The following is a 21883-nucleotide window of genomic DNA, read 5'->3' as shown; positions in this document are numbered from 1 at the left end:
TAAAACGTTTAGGAAAAATCTAGTAAAATTCACATCTCATGGAATGATTTTCTCTGCATACCCGGGCTATGTGTGGATGAAATTATTTCTGTTGCACATCCTGACCAGGATCAAGTAATGCCTTGACTCTCTAACATTAAGATATTGTTGGAGAGTTTTTGTTTTTCCTGTAGTTTCAGTGACAAGATTACACCATTAGAAAAATTCTGCATAGCAATCCTACTTTTAGATTGTCAGTTAGGTTTGGACCAGGGGTGTGAGAATCACTTTTTACTCCTAGGAGAAGAAGTAGAAAAATCTTGATTGCATTAGAATTTCTTTGTGTGTATTTGTGGGTGGCTCTTAATGATGGCAGAATTTCAGAAAGGGTTTCTTGATGCTCACCTTTATGTTGCATTTTGCAAAACTAGAAGAGTATTAATGGTGAGGCTTTAACACATAAACAGTTAGTAGAAAATTGTTAAAAAAAAAAAGAGAAAAGAAAAAGAAAACAGATTATGGGGGTGCACTTGTGGATCACCTAATGTCTGCTCAGGAATAAAAGCATTGGATCCAGGCACAGCCAGGTTGGGGCTTTAGAAATGCAAATTAACACTGATAGGGCAATGTGTGCACAATGAACCAGGATCTTCATGCCTGTGCTGTCACTGTCCAGGTTATATAGGGTGTATTGGGGCACTGGGGTGTTTTTGGTGCCACAAGTTCAGGGAAATGAGTTGGAAATCCAAGTATGTGGTGATTTAATTAGAGAAAAGTGGTCAATTGATGCACCCCTGGATGGAGGGAGCACCCAAAAACGCAAAAAAGATGAACAGACACCAGAGCCAATCCTACAACACCATGGACCAGCCCCTGGGAACCCTAACGAATTCAGATCAGGACACACAAAATCCATCCATACTTTGAGTGGCATAATTAGGATAAAAAGCATCCTCGAAATAATAACCAACCAGACAGCTCCAGCTCCTGACCTTCCTGACGACCAATCCACTGAAATAAGGAAGGAGACATTTCACATGGGATAGGATCAGATTATCTATTAACAGAAAGAGGAGGTGTTTACGGAAAATTACAAGACTCAAACTGCTGTTCGCAAATAGATGATAACCGAAAAGCGATGAAACAGATAACAAAGGAAATAAGAAAATAGCTCATATTCTGGAGAAACGATGGGAATGGGACACGTTTTCGTGGTTCCCTGGCAGACCACGGCTTAAACGAATGCTGCTCTTCCTGTGATGTGCTGCAGCAACTCTCAGCTTTTTACCATGCACGACACCTTGCGCCAAAGAGGATGCAGGAAAAGAGATTGAGTCAATGCAAATTAAAAGTTTGTAAAGGCAATTCTTGAGAAAATGAGAAAAGGAGGGATTGAAAGCATTAAGATTAATATCGTAGTAGGGGTGAATATTAAGAGGGACATGCAGTAGGCGGATCGGGAAGTCTGAACCTTTCAAGTACCTCAGCCAGTGGGGAATGGGAGAGGGAGATGCCAAGGGAAAATGAGGATAAAAAGGAGGCTGCGTTTCAGAGTCCGCATGGCAAATGCCGCATGGCCTCTCTCTTTGTTCATCAATAAAGTCACTTTTACAGGACTCCTCTGTCTCCTGCGGGCACACAAACCTCTGGCCACGGGAATTTTCCCGCACAGCCTCGGGCACAGGGCAGACACCTCTGTGCCACCCACAGCAACCGGGACGAGCCAGCGCTGCTCCGGCACCGGCTCCTGCCGAGGCCCCAGCGGGAAGGAGACCGCGGGCAGCCGCTCCCGCAGCGCCCTCAGCCCAGCGCCAACACGGGCCGGCACCGGCACAACCAACCCGCCAGAGCCCCCTGCCGCCCCCGAGGCCCGCAGCGAGCCCCGAGCCCCCGCACAACCCAGCGCGGCTCCCACCTGCGCTGGGGCCGCCTCCGAGCTCCGCCGCCGCCGCCTCCCCGGGCTCCGGCCGCTGCCGCCGCTGCCGGGCCCGCACAGACGCTGCCACAATGGCGCCTTTGCTGCTCTGCCCAATCAGCGCGCCAGAACCAGGAGTGACATTGGCACAATCAGCCAATGGCAGCGAGGGCCGGGCTCTGCACACGGCCCAGCCTCGGCCCGCGCTCTCAGGGCCCCCCGGGCTGTGGGAGGGCAAAGGCGGAGATGAGGAACAGCCCTGGAACGGGCCCGGGCCCGAGCCGCCATTGGCCTGGAAACACAAACAAAGTTCTCCGCAGCTCCCGGCACGCCTTTCCCAGCCCTGCGTGTTCGCTGCCTCCGGCTCAGCGCGCAGCCCTGGAGCCTCACTTCTCCTACCCCCTAATTAGGAGCGTCTGTGCTTGGCTTTAATTTCCCCCAAAAAGGGAAAACTGCCCCACAACCCCTGTGGATGAGTGGGAGAGGGGAGAGATTTCTGGCAGAAAACTCCAAAAACTCAGAGCAGGATGATGAGAAGTAAATGAAGACCCTTCAAACCAGCTTTCCACACGCCTCCCTCTTTCCAACTGCACCTCCTACCCCGGCAGTGCAGGGTGGGAGAAACGACTCTGACTTTGTAAAATTTTAAAGGTTTATTAAATCTTAGCAAAAAAAATACACCAAAAGACTGAATAAAGAGAAAAATCAGCGCTGGGAGCACAGGACTAAAGCAGCAGACCCGGGTCTGATTTGGGGGTTCAGGGGGGTCCCCGGGCCGCCCCCGCCCCCTCCGATCTCGGCCAACGGGTGCGAGCGGCGCGGCCCCGCTGCTGAGCACTGACCCCGCCCCGGGGGCCGCCTGGACCCCCCCGAAAAAACCCGCACCTGCACCCCCCCCTTCAGTCCCTCCGACCTTCCCAGTCCTGGGGGAAAGGGAAGGACATGGGGCGGGATCACCCGGAGACCCCCGGGGTGAGGAGCAGGAGAGGGGGGGAATTGGGCTCGCGTGAGGATTTCGGGGGGGTTCGCTCGAGGAATTTTGGGGGTCCTCGTGCAACGGATCCTCGTGCATAGGGCTCCTCTCGTGCCACCGTCTCCTCGTGTCACCCAGACCAGTTTGGGGAGCTCTTTGTGTCACCCAGATGAATTGGGGGGCTCCTCGTGTCACCGAGGGCTCCGCGAGTGACACCGAGAGCCCTGTGTCACCAAGAGCCCCTCAAGTGCCCCCAACTCCTTGTGCCACCAGGAGCCCCTGGAGTGCCACCAGCTGCTCGTATCACCGAGAGCCCCTCGTGCCACCAGGACCTCGTGCCAGAGAATTTGGGGAGAGTCTCTGTGCCACCCGGAGCCCCTGAGTGTCACCAGCCCCGTGCCAGGGTCCCCAGTGTCACCGGGGTCTCTCTCTGTGTCACACACCAGGAACCGACCCCCCCTCCGAGCACCAGGACCCCCGAATTTAACCGTCCTCGTGCACCGGGACCCCTCAGGACCCTCGAGTTTCCTCTCTCCCCTCCTCGTGCACCGGCATCACCGGACCGCCCCCCCTTTCCCGAGGAATCGCCGGAGACCCCCTCCATCAATCACCGGGCACCGGGACCACCAGAGGACCTCGCCCATCAATCAGCACCGTCACCGTGCACCGGGACTCCCCCCCCCCCATCGAGCAGTGACACCCCCTCATCGTGCACCGGGACCGCCGGACCCCCCCTCAAACATCGCCAGCCTCGGGCACCGAGATCACCGGAGACCCCTCCATGAGTCACCGGGACCCCCCCGTCATGCACCAGGACCACCGGAGACCTCCCCAGGAATCACCGGACACCCCCTCACGAATCACCGGGCACCGGGACGCCCCCTCGGGCACCGGGACTGGACCCCCCCCTCGTGTACCGACCACCCTCCGGTGCACAGGGCCCGGACCCCCCTTTGTGCCCCCCCTGCCCATCCCGGGGATTCCGCCCCTCCCCTTTGACTTCCCCCGGGAACAGGAGCGGGAATGGGGGGGGCCGTGCGCTGGGGGGGCACCGGGGTGTCCCCAGCACCGGGGGGAGTCCCTTGGGGCTCGCTCCTTTCCCCCCTCTCCTCCTCCGGTTATCACCAGGGACCCCCCCAATTTACCGGGGCTCCCCCTATTCACTGCCCCCCCGTTCACCGACCCCCCCAAAGCGCTGGGACCCCCCCGGATACTTGGGACCACCCCAGGGCGCCAGGACCCCCCCCCCCTCACTCACCGCCCCTCCCCCATCTATGGGACCCCCCCCACTCACCGCTCCCCCCCCGTCACCAGGACCCCAAAATCCATGGGACTCCCCCCACACTCATCAAGACTCCCCCCAAATCCATGGGACCCCTCCCTCCCCCCCACTCACCACCCCCTTCTCAGCACTCCCCGGGCCCTCCCCATTGATCGAACGCCCCCATGGCCCCCCCAGCCCCTCGCCCTCGCATTGGGCCCCCCCGGGGCCGAGGCAGAGCCCTCCCTGAGGGACACCCCTCATTCCCGGCCTGCAGCCGCCCATGGAGCCGCTGACCACAACTCCCTGCCTGCGTCCATCCGGCCAATTCCTCTGGCCCCGCACAGCCCAGCCGGCAAAGCCAGGCCTGGCACTGTGGGGCTCGGGGGGTCTGTCCTGGGCCACTGGGCCTCACAGGGCTCGGGGCACAGCAGCGGTGTCACACACTGAAATGTTATGGGGAATGGCTTAAACGCTGCCAGGAAGGAGATTTGCACATTATGGCTGAACTGAATAAAGAGGCTGAGACCACCCCAGCCCAGCCCTCCTTCACCTGTCTGCAGCTTTGGCCTGGGACTTGAGCGGCCTAACAGCACCTGAGGTACCATCAAGGTGACACCATTGATCAATTGCCTCTGGTCTAGGGACAAGGACACAAAACTGAGGCAGGAGAATGTATCCAAAGAAAGCCAAAGCCAGCAGCTGTCCTGAAAATCAGCTTGGGCCAGGCTGGGGCTGGGGGAGGCCGTAGCCCACAGGCTCATCTGCTGAGGCCACGTTTGCACACACTGCCCACAGCCAGCCAGGGAGGAGGAGAGTTCTGGGGCTGTGGGGGAACCTCTGCCCACAGGCACTGAACACCCATCCTCCCTCACACAAACTGGCTCTGCTGGAAAATCCCCACCCTGGGGCCACATCCACGGCACATTGCCGTGAGGGGCAGCTGAGGAGGTGCCAGAATCCATCCAAGAGCCCCAAAGCGCTGCCCAGACTCACTGCTGAGGCCTTGCAGCAGAGCACTGCTCCTGATGCAAAGGGATGCAGCAGAGCCAGAGGCTGCTGCCAGAGCCTGTGTCAGACTTGTCCCTGCCAGGGGAGGAACCTGGGCCTTCCCACCTGCCCCAAGTGTGTATGGACCCCCTGAACTCCGTGTTTGTGGGGGACCCTGAGCACCAAGAAGACAGAGATGTAGAGCATCCACAGGACGCCATTGGGATCCACAGAGTGGTGAGGTTTTCTACTTAATCTGTCTCTGTCACTCTCTTTCTCATCCCCCACCTCTATTCCATTTCTATTTTTCTCTCTTTGTCATTCTCTCTGCCTCTCATTTACTCTTCTTTAAACCCAGACTATTGACTTTGGCACATGCTCTCATTTGTGATAGAAACAGATTCTGCCCCCACTTGCCTTGATGGAATCAATGTGCACTGTGAGCCAGGGTTGACCAAGGCCTCATATTTTCGTGGTTCTGATGTGCCAGGCCAACGAATCCACACAGTCCAAAAAACCTGGATTTCCCCAGCCTCTACCTGGCTGTGTTGGTTTGAAAGTAAAACCAGTGCGAGACTCCAAGTCAGTAATACAATTTAATAGGAGAAAAGAGAAAAAAATAAAATACATGCAATAATATAAAAGAAACAACCACCAACACAGTCAGAAATACAACCTGACACCCTGTCAGTCAGGGTGTTGGTAGCAGTCCGTATAAATGGTGGCTGCAGTCCTCCTGGATGACAGATGTGGTTCTGTTGAAGCAGTGCTCCTGTAGAAGGTGCAGTTTTCCTCCGAAGATCCAGCGATGATGTGGAAAAAGGTCCGACTTTCCTCTGGGATCCAGTATAAAGGTCTGCCCTCGGGTCCCAAACCCCAGTTTTTTATCTAGGTAGGAAAGGCTTGGCTCCTGCCCCTGGTTGGGGCATCTCCCAATGGGGTGATGTAATCTTATCAGTCACACAATAGGACTTAATGGCCCATTAACAGAATATATCTTCTGGAGGAGGGATGGGTTGTGAATAGATAACGATGATCATCCCCCCATCTTATCAGATGGCACATCAGCAGAGGATATCTCCCACAGAGATAAGGATCACCACCCCTCCCACATTTTAACAGATGGTGATAGAATACACATTTTTGCATTGTACCCCAGGACATAATCCACCCCTTATTCTATTACCATCTACATCACACCCAAACCAATACCCTCTTACAGATATATAATACAAAATGAAACCTTACATACAGTTCTCACTAAAAATTAGGTCTCTTTGCGGTACACAACGGGTTTCCCCATCTTTCTGCATTACCCACCAAGTGTAACCAGGTCCTTGAGCAAAAACAATCCCACGGATTGGTTTGCCTTTGCCTGTGGTGGGATTAATCCAAACAGTCTTTCCTAAAATACCTTTCATGTGTACCACTGGGACCTTGTCCCCATCCACTGTGTGCAGGGGTTCAGAGTGGGCAGGACCGGCTCGATTGATGGACCCTCGAGTGTTAACCATCCAGGTGGCTTTGGCCAAGTTCATTTCCCAATTTCTGAAGGTTCCACCACCAAGTGCTTTCAAAGTAGTCTTAAGGAGTCCATTACACCGTTCAACTTTCCCGGCAGCTGGCGCATGGTAAGGAATATGATATATCCATTCAATGCCATGTTCTTTGGCCCACGTGTTGATAAGACCGTTCTTGAAATGGGTTCCGTTGTCTGATTCAATTCTCTCAGGGGTACCATGCCTCCAAAGGACTTGTTTTTCTAGGCCCAAGATGGTGTTCCGGGCAGTGGCATGAGGCACAGGGTAGGTCTCTAACCATCCTGTGGTTGCTTCCACCATGGTCAGTACGTAGCGTTTGCCCTGGCGGGTTTGGGGAAGGGTGATGTAGTCAATTTGCCAGGCTTCCCCATACCTGTACTTTGACCATCGTCCACCATACCACAGAGGCTTTACCCGCTTGGCCTGTTTGATTGCGGCACAGGTCTCGCAGTCGTGGATGACCTGTGAGATACTGTCCATGGTAAGGTCCACCCCTCGGTCACGGGCCCATCGGTACGTCGCATCTCTCCCCTGATGACCAGAGGCATCATGGGCCCAACGAGCTAGGAATGATTCTCCCTTGTGCTGCCAGTCTAGATCCACCTGTGATACTTTCACTTTGGCAGCTCGGTCCACCTGCTCGTTGTTGTGATGTTCTTCATTAGCCCGGCTTTTGGGTACATGTGCATCCACGTGTCGAACCTTTATGGTCAGTTTCTCTATTCGGGCAGCAATGTCCTGCCAAATCTCAGCTGCCCATATGGGTTTCCCTCTGCGTTGCCAGTTGGCCTTTTTCCAGCGATCCAGCCAACCCCACAGAGCATTAGCTACCATCCATGAGTCAGTGTAGAGATAGAGCCTTGGCCACTTCTCTCGTTCAGCAATATCCAAAGCCAACTGGACGGCTTTTAGCTCTGCGACCTGACTCGATCCACCTTGTCCCTCGGTAGCTTGTGCAACTTGTCGTGTGGGGCTCCATACTGCAGCTTTCCATTTCCGGTTAGTGCCTACAATTCGGCAGGAACCATCAGTGAAGAGGGCATATCGTCTTTCAGCCTCCGGTAGCTCATTATATGGTGGGGCTTCCTCAGCACGTGCCACTTGTTCCTCTTCTTCTTCAGAAGACAATCCAAAAGTCTCACCTTCAGGCCAGTTTGTAATTATTTCCAGAATCCCAGGGCGATTTGGATTCCCAATACGGGCGCGCTGAGTGATGAGGGCAATCCACTTGCTCCATGTGGTGTCAGTGGCGTGATGTGTGGAAGGCACCTTTCCCTTGAACATCCAGCCCAGCACTGGTAGTCGGGGTGCCAGGAGGAGTTGTGTTTCTGTGCCAATCACCTCTGAGGCAGCTTGAACTCCTTCATAGGCGGCCAAGATCTCCTTCTCTGTGGGAGTGTAGTTGGCTTCAGATCCTTTGTAGCTTCTGCTCCAGAATCCCAGTGGTCGACCCCGAGTCTCACCAGGCACCTTCTGCCACAGGCTCCAAGACAAACCATGGTTCCCGGCTGCAGAGTAGAGCACGTTCTTCACATCTGGTCCCGTCCTGACTGGGCCAAGGGCTACTGCATGAGCAATCTCCTGCTTGATCTGGGCGAAGGCTTGCTGCTGCTCAGGGCCCCAGTGGAAATCGTTCTTCTTGCGGGTAACCAGGTAAAGAGGGCTCACGATCTGACTGTACTCAGGAATGTGCATTCTCCAAAAGCCTATGGCACCTAGGAAGGCTTGTGTTTCCTTCTTGTTGGTAGGTGGAGACATAGCAGTGATCTTATTAATTACCTCTGTTGGGATCTGACGACGTCCATCTTGCCACTTGACTCCTAGAAACTGAATTTCCTGAGCTGGTCCCTTAACTTTACTTCGCTTAATGGCAAAACCAGCTTTCAGCAGAATCTGGATAATCTTCTCTCCTTTCTCGAAGACTTCCCCTGCTGTGCTGCCCCATACAATGATGTCATCGATATACTGTAGATGTTCGGGGGCCTCACCCTTCTCCAGTGCAGCCTGGATCAGCCCATGACAGATGGTGGGACTGTGCTTCCACCCCTGGGGCAGACGATTCCAGGTGTACTGCACACCCCTCCAGGTGAAAGCAAACTGAGGCCTGCATTCTGCTGCCAGAGGAATGGAGAAAAATGCATTGGCGATATCGATAGTGGCATACCACTTTGCTGCCTTGGACTCCAGCTCATACTGCAGTTCCAGCATGTCCGGCACAGCAGCGCTCAGCGGTGGAGTCACCTCATTCAATGCACGATAGTCTACGGTCAATCTCCATTCTCCTTCAGATTTACGCACAGGCCAGATGGGGCTGTTGAAGGGTGAGTGGGTTTTGCTGACCACCCCTTGGCTCTCCAGTTTACGGATCATTTCATGGATGGGAATCACTGAGTCTCTGTCAGTACGGTATTGCCGGCGGTGTACTGTTGTTCTGGCGATTGGTACCCGTTGCTCTTCAACTCTCAGTAGTCCCACAGCAGAGGGGTCATCTGCAAGACCAGGCAAGGTGCTCAGTTTTCTAATGCCGTCTGTCTCTACAGCAGCTATCCCGAAAGCCCAGCGATATCCTTTTGGGTCTTTGAAGTATCCATTTCTAAGATAGTCTATGCCAAGGATGCATGGGGCCTCTGGGCCAGTCACGATGGGGTGTTTCTGCCACCTGTTCCCAGTTAAACTCACTTCGGCCTCCACTACAGTCAGCTGCTGGGATCCTCCTGTTACCCCAGAAATAGAGATGGATTCTTCTCCTACATACTTTGATGGCATCAGAGTACACTGGGCGCCGGTGTCAACCAAAGCCTTATGTTTTTGTGGGTCGGATGTGCCAGGCCATCGGATCCACACAGTCCAATAGATCCGATTATCCCTCTCCTCTACCTGGCTAGAGGCAGGGCTCCTCTATTCCTGATCCTGGTACACGTTGCTCTCTCCCTGTAAATAGGTTCTTGAGGTTCCTTCAAGAGGATCAGTCATATCATCATTCTGATACTGTCTGGAGTTCTGTACACGAGAGACTGGAGCAGCATTGACTCTAGATGAACTTCTTGGGGTAGGTGTCCCTCTTTTCAGCTCCCGTACCCGGGCTGCTAAGGAGGAGGTGGGTTTTCCATCCCACTTCCTCATGTCTTCTCCATGCTCCTGAAGGAAAAACCAGAGGTTACCTCGTGGAGTGTGTCCTCTCTCCCTGCCTGAGGAACGCCGGCTCCTAATGGCAGAAACTCTTGTTGGTTCAGGAGAGATCTGGTAGTTGTTTTCCTTAAGTTCTTTTTTTAGTTTCTGATGGCCCTCTTCAATCAGGCTTCGGACTTGCTCCACCAGCCGTGTTTCCACGGATGAGACATGGGTACGAAATGGGGCTGTGACAGTGTCCTCATAAATTCTTAGTTTATTGGCCAAGACGCCTACCATGTCCTCACCTTCCCTCCACTGCAGCGTTGCCAGGTAACGGGAATACATCTCTGGTCCAAGTCGTGCAAATCTCAACCACATCTGTGACGTGCACCGGACACAGTCTGGGCTCTTAGGAAATCTCTCATCTTCTGAGAAAATGATCTCCAGCACGGCCAATTCCCTCAGGCATCGGATACCTTGTTCTATTGTGCTCCATTTTCCTTGGTGCACCTGAAGATCTTCTTTACAAAGGTATCTGTCCTTCACACTTGTCAGCAGTCGCCGCCAGAGGCTGAGAGTTTCTTGGGTTCTCCCAATCCCCTGGTCAATGACCACATCCCGGGACAGAGATCCCAGTTGCCTGGCCTCACATCCATCCAGAATGGTGTCATTGGCTGCAGCGTCCCAGATGCGGAGCAGCCAGGTCAAGATGGACTCATTTGTCTGGCGGGTGAATTCCCTCCGCAGGTCACGCAGCTCACCCAGGGATAGAGAGCGAGTGATGATCTCTGGCTCTGTCACTTCTGCTGGGTGCGAAGGTCCTGCCACGTCCTCGTCAGTCACTATGCGAACTGATTTGCTCTTTGATTTCTTCTTCTGAACGGGCGCAACTGCTACTGGTCTAGGCTGTTCTGGCTCAGTGATGGTTTGTGTGGAGATGCTGATGGTGCTTCTGGCTTTTTTCTCCTCTGTGGCAGACTGCATAGACACGGACACCGTTGCTTTGCTTTTGGCTTTTTCCTCCTCTGTGGCAGTCTGCGTAGACACGGACACTGTTGCTTCGCTTTTGGCTTTTTCCTCCTTTGTGGCAGTCTGCATAGACACGGGCACTGTTGCTTTTTGTTTGGTTCTTCTCCTCTTTGTGACATTCTGTGCAGTCGTGGACGAAGTTGATTTGTTTCTTTTTTCCTCTTCCTCAAGAATACGCATCAATACGCCATGTAGTGTTCTGTTTCTAAGCATGTTGTAGGCTGTAAAGGCTGTGCAGAGGAGACAAAGCAGAACTAACAACAATATTGTGCTGTCCTTAGCATCCAGCGGGAACTCAACATTTCCAAAAACTACTGTATCAGGCCGGAAAGATTGGAAAAAATCATCCTTTACCCCTCCCCCCAAGGGCTGGGTGTGATTGTTAAAACCCCGGATGTAGCAACCTAGACTAGGACAAGCAAACAAAGTCGAGTATATATTCCGGATTATGTTCATTGCCTCAGAGGTTATCATGCAGTAGACATAATAGGCCAGTAAAGCAATTTTTATACCATATCCTGGTCTACACAGGAGCATTACAGCTGGCAGATAGTTCCCCATGTGTGGAAAAATATAGAGAGCAAGATATAAAACCCATGTAAGCATGTTGAGAATCATGGTGAAAACAAAATTGTAATACTGACTTTCCTCAGCACCCTTCGTGCCCCACGTTGGGCGCCAATTAATGTGTTGGTTTGAAAGTAAAACCAGTGCGAGACTCCAAGTCAGTAATACAATTTAATAGGAGAAAAGAGAAAAAAATAAAATACATGCAATAATATAAAAGAAACAACCACCAACACAGTCAGAAATACAACCTGACACCCTGTCAGTCAGGGTGTTGGTAGCAGTCCGTATAAATGGTGGCTGCAGTCCTCCTGGATGACAGATGTGGTTCTGTTGAAGCAGTGCTCCTGTAGAAGGTGCAGTTTTCCTCCGAAGATCCAGCGATGATGTGGAAAAAGGTCCGACTTTCCTCTGGGATCCAGTATAAAGGTCTGCCCTCGGGTCCCAAACCCCAGTTTTTTATCTAGGTAGGAAAGGCTTGGCTCCTGCCCCTGGTTGGGGCATCTCCCAATGGGGTGATGTAATCTTATCAGTCACACAATAGGACTTAATGGCCCATTAACAGAATATATCTTCTGGAGGAGGGATGGGTTGTGAATAGATAACGATGATCATCCCCCCATCTTATCAGATGGCACATCAGCAGAGGATATCTCCCACAGAGATAAGGATCACCACCCCTCCCACATTTTAACAGATGGTGATAGAATACACATTTTTGCATTGTACCCCAGGACACTGGCTAGAGGCAGGGCCCCTCTAAGCCTGGTTATTCTTCTTTCCTGAGCTATGTCTTGGAGGTTCCTTCAAGGGGATTGGACATGTCATCATCATCATCATCATACCTGGCAGTTTGACTACCGGCAACTGGAGCTGCTTCCTTTTTGGTGAAGTTTGGTGAAGTTCCACCTTTTTTTGTGGAAATCCCTCTCTGCATCTCACTGTCCTGCAATTCAAGCACCAGTTTTACCAGAGCAACAGTAGATTTTCCATCCCTCTTCTTCATGTTTTCTCCAGAATCCAGCTCAGCTCGTGAGAAGGGTCTTCTCTCCCCATCTGGGGAACGTTTACGTTTGGGGCCAGAACTTTTGATCTGTACAGCCAAGATTTGGAGAAATCCCTCTTTCATCTCCTCCCTGAGTTTCCTGTGGTTCTCCTCTATCTTATCCTCTCATTTCTGTAGAAGTGTTTCCACAGCTGAGATTCTGGCATGTGTTGGGCCATGCACGGCATCTGCATATGCTCGGAGCTTCTTCTCCATATCGAGCACGGTCTCCTCCCTTTCCTCCAGCTTCATTGTTGCTAAAGCAGAAGCGTATTCTTGTGGCCCAAGTCGTACAAGTTTTCGCCACATCACAGATGTACATGGTACCAAGTCCGGATTCCTAGTTGTTAGGTCATCTGAAAAAACAATCTCTGCCACTGCCATTTCTCTCAAGCGTTGAACCCCTTGTTCTATGGTCTCCCACTGGGTTTGCTGCATACAGAGATCATCTGCACACAGATATCTTTATGCCACACTTCCCAGGACCCGTGCCCAGAGACTCTGAGGATTAGCCCCCCTCACCATTCCTTGGTCAATAACGGGATCATGTGACAGGGACCCCAAATTCCTGGCTTCAGTGCCATCCAGAATTGTGGCCTCGCCTGCAGCATCCCAAAGACGGACCAGCCAGCTAATTATAGATTCATCAGGTCATCAGGTGTGATCCTTTCTCAGGCCACGAAGGTCTTTCAGGGATAAGGACTCAATATTGGCTTCTGATCCTGTCTCAGTTGCTCTGACTTCTGATTTTGTACCAGGAGCTCACTTTGAGGATCCTTCCCCTGGATCATCATCACCCACTGGCCGATCAGTTTTGCTGGTGTGCTTCCTCCCCACAGCAACTGCCAGTGGCTTAGGCTCACTGTCTGGTTTAGCTACAGCCTGAGTGACTGGGGTATTGGCTGATTTATCTCCCTGCCCCCCTGCCTCTCTCTGCTGCCCTACGGTATCTAGCAGTGTGCAATAAGCATATGCTAGGGCCCAGCTTACTGCAATGATCTTTTTCTCATTAGAATCATCATGGACCTTCTATTCCAGATATTTCCCCACTTCATCTGGGTTCTGAATTTGTTCACGTGAAAATTCCCAGGCTGGGGGATCAGAAAATTTCTTCAGGGTTCTGCCCATTCTCTCCCATTCCCCATCCCACTCAGAATTTTCCATGCCTGGGCCTACTCCTGGGTCAGGGGTCCCATCAGCTCCTCTGGACACCTCAGCCCTCATTCTAGAGAGGCTGCAGACTGTGCAGAGGAAGCTTACCAGATGAAATACCAGGACAGTGGTATCCTTGACATTCAGGGGAAAGTGAAGATCCTCAAAAAATGACTTAACAGATTCAAAGGAGAAGAAGGAAAGGCAAAAAAGCCTCATCCCCTGCTCCTCCTCTAACAAACTAGATGCAATTACTAATGAATTCCCAAAACAGGCTATTGGAAATGGGATGCAGGGTTGGATGAAGAAACCATGAACCATAAATATCTGGAACAAACTTCAGTAGCTTTATAAACTTTCTATAAATCATAATCACTGAGCCCAGCACAACAGCTATTCTAATTTGTCCTCCTCTACTGAAAAAACTGCATATGAGGGACACTACTGGAGCCATCTCCAGATAAGAAAATAAGCCCAGAGACCAGAAAGGTATTAAAACCTCAAAAAAGTCTAGGGACCCAAGACACATAAAGGCCTTCACCCTGACAGACATTATGAATTCAAAAAACATGGTTACTGACTGCTTTACCCCAATACAGAGTAAGTAAAACCAAAATGCAATCAGATCAGGTTTTCTTTTCCACTTTCTTGCAACGCGTTGGGTGCCAAAGAAGTATTTGTCCTGGTTTAGGGCAAACTTGTGAGGAAACCTCTAAATGGAGTCCCTCTGGGAAAGAAATTCAAGCCGTCCCTCCCCCAGTTGTCTCGGGAATAAATACTCCCTCGGAGAGAAGTAGAAAAGGAAAAAACTGTTTATTCAACAGGCAGTACACCTCCCAGCACAAAAATGAACAAAACCAAACAGCAAAACCCCTCGCTGTTCCCAAGAGATGACAGATTTAGAAGAGTTCTTTCCCTGGGCTGCCCGGCTCACTCAGTCTGTTCTCAGTCCCTCCTGTGCTGGGAAATGCCACGGCCCAGGCCAGGCCTGGTGGGCCACAGGTGTGAGCTCCCGATGCCCTTCTGGGTTTTCAGTCCAGAGCAGGTTCAAACAGTTCCAGGAAAAAAACCCAAAACACACAGTCCAGGGAGATTCTCTGCCTCAGCTAGGCAGAAAAATTAACCAAAAGCAAAAAAAAGAGAGCTCTCTCTGGCTGTCCACTGCAGACAACACAGTCTGTGAGCAGGAATGTGGGGGAGCCTGTGCAGTCTCTGATAACAAACTCTGCACTTCTTCTTTCCCACCCTTCACTTCTGGAACCAGTCTTAAAACTGCAGAATTCAATATCCAACACCAACAGAACAGACGATTTGTGGGTACAGGCATCATACAGTCACCCCAAGACAGGGGTCCCCACTATGAGGTTCTGGGGATCCCCTTGTCCTGGATGCCCTGGATCCTGCATATATGTGGTGGTCCCTCCTCTGCAGGGTGTCCCGATGCTCCAGGCTTCCCGGGAATTCCAGGGGTCCCCCCTCTTTGGTCTCCCCACTTTGGGATTCTGGGGTTCCCCCTTCTCTGGGCTGCTGAGGGTCCCATGGGTGCCCCTCTCTGGGTGGCACTAAGGGATGCCGAGCGTTCTGGGCTCCCAGGGGCGCCTCCTCACCTGACTCCCTGCTCCGGCCTGCCGGGGCTCACAGGGGTCCCCCCCTTTCTATCCCCACTTTGGTGTCCCAGGGGTTCCCCGTCTCCAGGCTCATCCCTTCTCCGAGCTGCCCCTTCTCCAGGCTCCCCTCACTCCCGGCTCTCGGGGTCCCCCCTCTCCAGGCCCCCATTCCAGGCTCCGGCACTCCCGGGGCTCTCCCCTTTTCGCTTTCCCCCCCTCAAGGCTGCTCCCCTCGCCCTGCCAGTCCCGGGCGATCGCCACGGGGCTCCGGGGACCTCCATCCCCCACCCACCGCCGGGGCTCTGTCTGCAGCCGCCACCCAGACATCCCCAAAAAAACCACCCGGGGACCCCGCAGGATCCCCCAAAAGGGGATTTCGGGACAGCTCTGGAGCCCTGCAAGATGCAAACATCGCTCCGCCCGCCGCCTCCCGAAATACACAAACAGGGAGACCCAAAGATACTTCGGGTGAGCTCCAAATATCCCTCCCCCTTTCAAAAAAACCCTACCAGGATCGCCCAAGATATTGGGGGCGAGGTCCCTCTCCCGGGTCACCTTTGTCAGGAAAATTAATCCACAAACACCAGAGGTTTATGTCCAAAAAGGAGACAGAGGAGTCCTTTTTGCTTTATTCGAATAAAGGGAGAGGCCATGGGACATTCCCCTGGCATCTCTCAAATTTTTGGAGGACGCAGCCTCCTTTTTATCCTATTTTCCCGGCCGCATTTCCCTCTCTCTTTCCCCATTGGCTGAGGTACTTGAGAGGCACAGACTTCCCGGAACGCCTGATACCTGAAATTCCCCTCTAATGTATAACCCTCCCTTTTAATTTTTAATTCTTACAGAATTCATAGTTTCCCCCCCGTTGCTTCTTTCATCTTTCGATATCCAATTTCATTTATCAGCAGCCCTACAGTTTGTTTGTAAAGGCAAATATCTCTTTCCATTCATCAATCAGTGGAATCCATCCCATTGTTTCTTTTATCTCTCAGTGCTAGCCTTATCTACAGGCTGATCCACAACTCATTTGTAAAGACAAATTCAACATTCCTCCCAATTTGGACTTAGTAAAATCTTATTTCCCATAACCCAGACTTGATCCAGTCCTCTTGCAGTCAGGTCTCTGTTTGCTCTTGCCAGGCATCCTCGTTGTCAGGCTGCTTTTGCTGATTAAATCTGCAGTACTATCAGTCTCATTTGCATTACCCATATCCACACCTCCCCCGTTTCTTTTAACTAAAAATACACTCTTAAGCGATTTGTCTATTAAATTCGTAACACCCTGTAAAATACAAGGAATAACTACTACAATGCATAATATGATGCCTAATACATACAAACCTATTTTAACTAAATTCCTAGCACAGCCAGTGAGTCCCCAGTGCCCTAAGAGCCAGTTCAGCCAGTCGTACCCATTATCTACCCGAAGTTTATTCCCACCTTCTTTCAGGGCTTGAATGCTGGCATAGATGGGCTGGGAGTGGTCAGAAAGGTTAAGGCAACACATCCCATCGAATTCCTCAGCCACAGGTCCCTGTGCTAAAAGCAAAAAGTCGATTGCTGCTCTATTTTGCAGAGTAGCATGTCTAACACAGTCAACCTCAGTTAAAAGTCCTGTTCCTGGGTGTCCTCCTTCCATGGTGGTATTACAGGTGGGTCTTCAGGTGCTGCAGTTAAAGGCGAATCCTCCAGTGCTGCATTCAGGGGTTCTCGAAATGGCTTCACATTATTTGCAGGGATCCACTTGGAACCATTCTCTGTAAGGACACATGAAAAACCTCGACCCCAGGTGATCAAAGGATAAGGCCCCAATATTTTACCGGATTCTGGATCTTTTATTAAAACAGGGGGCCTTTCCTTATGTTGCAATTGTGAATTACAATTAAAATGTGAACAGTTGGTGGATTGGGGTCCATAAAAGAACATTTCGAAAAGTTAAAAACATAAAGAGCTTTCTGCAGTCTCTCGGCAGGGGTGCCATCTCCAGCTCCCACTTTTTGTAGTATTAAAAGACGCTTAAGAGAGCCATGAGCTCATTCAATGCTAGATTGGCCTGTTGGGGAATGAGGGATACCTGTTTTGTGACTAATTCCCCATAGAGCAAAAAAGGCAGCAGCTCGATGGGAAGTATCAGCTGGGCCGTTGTCGGTCTTCACCTCAGAAGGTGCACCCAGAGTTGCAAAAGCAGCAGTAAAGTGTCCCCAGACATCTTTAGCTGTTTCCCCTGAATGGACTGATGCAAAAAGAGCGCCAGAAAAGGCGTCAATGGAGGAATGAATGTATTTTAAACGGCCAAACTCAGCAAAATGGGTAACATCTCTTTGCCAGATTTGAAGGCTTTGAAGCCCTCGGGGATTAACACCTCCTGCAATAGAAGGAAAATAATACCTTTGACAGTCAGGACAAACAGTGATAATTACTGAAGCTTGGGCTTTAGTAATGCCAAAGTTCTGAATCAAAGCAGCAGCGTTCTGGAGAAAAAATGAATGACTCAATTTAGCTTGGTCCATCTTCTGTACAGAATTTAGTACATGCATTGCTAAAAGATCAGCCTGCCTGTTCCCTTCAGCCAAAAATCCAGGAAGGTCTGTGTGTGATCGAATATGCATAACAAAATAAGGAGATGTTCTATTTTCTAAGGAAAAACCAAGAAGCTGTAACCAATAAAAGAGTTGTGAATATTCAACCTCTTTCAAAATTGATGCTTCAGCTGTCATCACAATTGCTGCAACATAAGCTGAATCTGTTGCCAAATTAAAGGGATCAGAAAATTTTTTTAAAACTCTGACAACAGCAGCTAGTTCAACAATTTGGGGAGACCCCTCAACTGTGGACACATCTGATTTCCGAGCACCAGGTGAGGGATCTCTTCCATACCACCACTGATTTATGAGAGCGACCAGAACCATTTGTAAATACTGTTAAAGCTTTAAGTGGGACTTCACTTCTGTTTGGTTTTTCTATCAATTGGAATAAAGGGGTTAAAAGGTTATGCTTTGGTGGGTGTATTGAAATTTGCCCGCTGAATTCAGCAAAGGCCATCTGAATAGCCTCAGATTCCTGAAATATCCAATCCAAATAAAAGGTGGTAATAGTCATGTAAATAGTGGAAAAATCCACTCCTGCCAGGGAAGTTAGTCTCTGTCGGGCTTTAACAATCAGCTGTGCCATCATTCCATGTTGGGTACTGATGGCTTTGGTTGCTTGGTGTGGCAAAAAAATCCATTCAATGATAAACAAAGGGTCTGGTTCATCGGAGTCCCATTGAAGTATCAAAGCATGAGGCTGTTTAGCTGTGCCAAAAATATGAAAAGAAGTGCACATAGTGCACCTTGCCGTTTTGCTAAGCTCTGCCCTGCAGGGCTTGATGAGTTTGTGAACTGAGTCTTCTAGGTGATAAAAGGTCTGAGTCTCCTTTTAGCAGTTCAAACAAAGGACTCAGCTCTGCATTTGTGTAAGAGCCAGAAATGAGGGATGTGGGGCTCCAGGTGGCTCTTTCCAATGCTGTTTATTGTATCCAGATGATGCAGCAATTCACGGGTCATGGAGCCTTTTCAGCCACAGCTGTAGGTTCCTCTGAAGCATCTCTAGTTCTGGTTACAATGCATTCTATACCTTTCATTACAGAGCATCTCAATACATGACACCCAATCGATACCTTTACTGTTACCTATAGCCTGTCCTTACTACTGACATAACCATATTCATGTTACGATTGTCCAATCACAAAAGGTTACTATGTTACAGTTTAAGCTAGAAGTTCTTTTTCAGTTTTCTTGCAGTGGAAAATTCTGAGATATTTTCTCTGCTTGTAACATTGGCTTTCTTGTTTGTCTCTGAAAATCTTTTTGATTGGTAAAAACTTTTTTCCAAAATCTTTTGTTCGAGGTGGTTTATCCTTTGCTCTAAATCATAAAAGCCACTTCCAACTCACTTGCTCTTTGCCTTCTGGTTACCCAGTCAGACTGGCTCAGCAATTCTTTCCTTCTACATCAAAATTTGCTATGATTTGTATTCCTAATTCAGTTTCTACATTCAAAGACCTTTCTGTTACACAAACATATCTGTGAGACCTTCCTGTCAAATCCTTATCCTTTCCAACACCTGTCGCTTCTCACCAGTCCACTATTACATTTTTTTAAGATTTAATAAACCTTTAAAATTATAAAAGTGAGCGTCGTTTCTCCCACCCTGCAATGCCGGGGTAGGGGGTGCAGCTGGAAGGAGGGAGGGGTGAGGGAAAGCTGTTTTGAAGGGTCTCCATTTACTTCTCATTATCCCGCTCTGAGTTTTTGGAGTTTTCTGCCAGAAATTTCTCCCCTCCCCCACTCATCCCCATGAATTTGGGACAATTTTCTGTTTTGGGGGAAATCAAAGCCATGCACAGACGCTCCTAATTAGGGGTAGGAGAAGTGAGGCTCCAGGGCTTCCCGCTGCTTCACACAGGGTTGGGAAAGGCGTGCCGGGAGCTGCGGAGAACTTTGTTTGTGTTTCCAGGCCAATGGCGGCTCGGGCCCGGGCCCGTTCCAGGGCTGTTCCTCATCTCCGCCTTTGCCCTCGCACAGCCCGGGGGGCCCTGAGAGCGCGGGCCGAGGCTGGGCCGTGTGCAGAGCCCGGCCCTCGCTGCCATTGGCTGATTGTGCCAATGTCACTCCTGGTTGTCGCGCGCTGATTGGGCAGAGCAGCAAAGGCGCCATTGTGGCAGCGTCTGTGCGGGCCCGGCAGCGGCGGCAGCGGCCGGAGCCCGGGGAGGCGGCGGCGGAGCTCGGAGGCGGCCCCAGCGCAGGTGGGAGCCGCGCTCGGTTGTGCGGGGGCTCGGGGCTCGCTGCGGGCCTCGGGGGCGGCAGGGGGCTCTGGCGGGTTGGTTGTGCCGGTGCCGGCCCGTGTTGGCGCTGGGCTGAGGGCGCTGCGGGAGCGGCTGCCCGCGGTCTCCTTCCCGCTGGGGCCTCGGCAGGAGCCGGTGCCGGAGCAGCGCTGGCTCGTCCCGGTTGCTGTGGGTGGCACAGAGGTGTCTGCCCTGTGCCCGGGGCTGTGCGGGAAAATTCCCGTGCCCAGAGGTTTGTGTATCCAAAGGAGACAGAGGAGTCCTGTAAAAGTGACTTTATTGATGAACAAAGGGAGACGCCATGCGGCATTTGCCATGCGGTCTCTAAAGCGCTGCCTCCTTTTTATCCTCATTTTCCCTTCTGCACCTCCCTCTCCACTTCCCTACTGGCTGAGGTACTTGGAGGGTTCAGACTTCCCGATCCACCTACAGCATGTCCCTCCTAATATGCACTCCTACTACGATATTAATCTTACTGCTTTCAATCCCTCCTTCTCTCATTTTCTCAAGAATTGCCTTTACTAACTTTTAATTTCCATCGACTCAATCTCTTTTCCTGCATCCTGTTTGACGCAAGGTGTCGTGCATGGTAAAAAGATGAGAATTTCTGCAGCACGTCAGAGGAGGAGCAGCATTCGTTTCACCCATGGTCTGCCAGGAAACCACGAAAACGTGTCCCATTCCCTTCCTTTCCACATTTGACCGGAATATGAGCTACTTTCTCACTTCCTTTGTTATCTGTTTCACCACTTTTCCTTTGTGATCTGTTTGCAAACAGAAGTTTGAGTCATTTAATTTTCCACAAACTTCTCCACTTTCTGTTAATAGATCATCTGATTCCATTCCATCGGGAAACGTTGCATTCCTCATCTGAGTGGATTGGTCGGGAAGAAGGTGAGGAGCTGGAGCTGTCTGGTTGGGTGTTATTTTGAGGACATTGTGTAATCTAATTATGCCATCGAAATGATAAATGACTTCTCTGTCTCCTGATATGAATTCGTTAGGGCTACCTGGGGCTGGTCCAGGTGGTGTAGGATTTGTTCTGGTGTCTGTTCATCTTTTTTCCAGTTTTGGGGTGCTCCCTGCAGCCAGGGCTGCATCCATTGACCACGTTAATCTTATGAAATCATCAAATACTTGGATCCCCAACTGGTTTCTCTGGATTAGCAAAAACACCCCAGTGCTCTGGAGAGAGGGATGATACTCCCCCCCCCCCCTCTATTTTTCATGAAGGTTGCACAAAATTCTCCGTTTGCTGTTTCCCTTTGCAGCTTAACCAATTTCTGTTGCAGTCAGATATCCTCACTATGGGCTCTGCCTTTAGTTGTGCAAATTCCATCTGTGCAAGCAGGCAGAGCTTGGGGTGAGGGGCAGATGGAATCAGCCCAATTCCTCCCCCAGGCTAGAAGAGTTTGGTACATCTTGCACACATTGCCCTAGCAGTGTTAGTTTGCATTTCTAATTAAATCGCCACATACTCGAATTTCCAACTCATTTCCCTGAACTTGTGGCTGCAAAAGCACCCCAGTGCCCCAATACACCCTATATAACCTGGACAGTGACAGCACAGGTTGGAGTGAAGAGAGGGATGATTTCCCCCCCGCTTTTTTTCATGAAGTCTTCCCAACATTCTGCGTTTGCTGTTTCCCTTTGCAGCTTAACCAGTTTCTGTTGCAGTCAGATATCCTCACTATGGGCTCTGCCTTTAGTTGTGCAAATTCCATCTGTGCAGGCAGGCAGAGCTTGGAGTGGGGGACAGAGGAAATCTGCAAAATTCCTCCCCCAGGCAAGAATAGTTTGGTAAATTGTCCATACATTTCTTCAGCAGAGTTAATTTGCATTTCTAAAGCTGCTCTCCTGACTCTGCCTGGAATGAATCTTATAAAAG

General features: G+C 50.8%; 1 protein-coding gene across 1 annotated transcript in view; it reads right to left on the bottom strand.

The window, feature by feature from the left end:
- The window catches only part of LOC148218079 (uncharacterized), a 78620-nt gene extending 64486 nt beyond the window's left edge, over window positions 1–14134 (bottom strand). Inside the window, 1 exon segment of the mRNA XM_088158044.1 lies at window positions 14115–14134. Coding sequence (XP_088014170.1) covers window positions 14115–14134 — 20 coding nt within the window.
- Between the last annotated feature and the right edge of the window lie 7749 nt (window positions 14135–21883).

The sequence above is a fragment of the Sturnus vulgaris genome, unplaced genomic scaffold, assembly GCF_052056855.1.
Source record: "Sturnus vulgaris isolate bStuVul1 unplaced genomic scaffold, bStuVul1.hap1 Scaffold_195, whole genome shotgun sequence".
NCBI classification, from domain to species: Eukaryota; Metazoa; Chordata; class Aves; order Passeriformes; family Sturnidae; genus Sturnus; species Sturnus vulgaris.
Note: the sequence above shows the minus strand (reverse complement) of the source record. Positions and strands in the feature narration are given on the sequence as shown.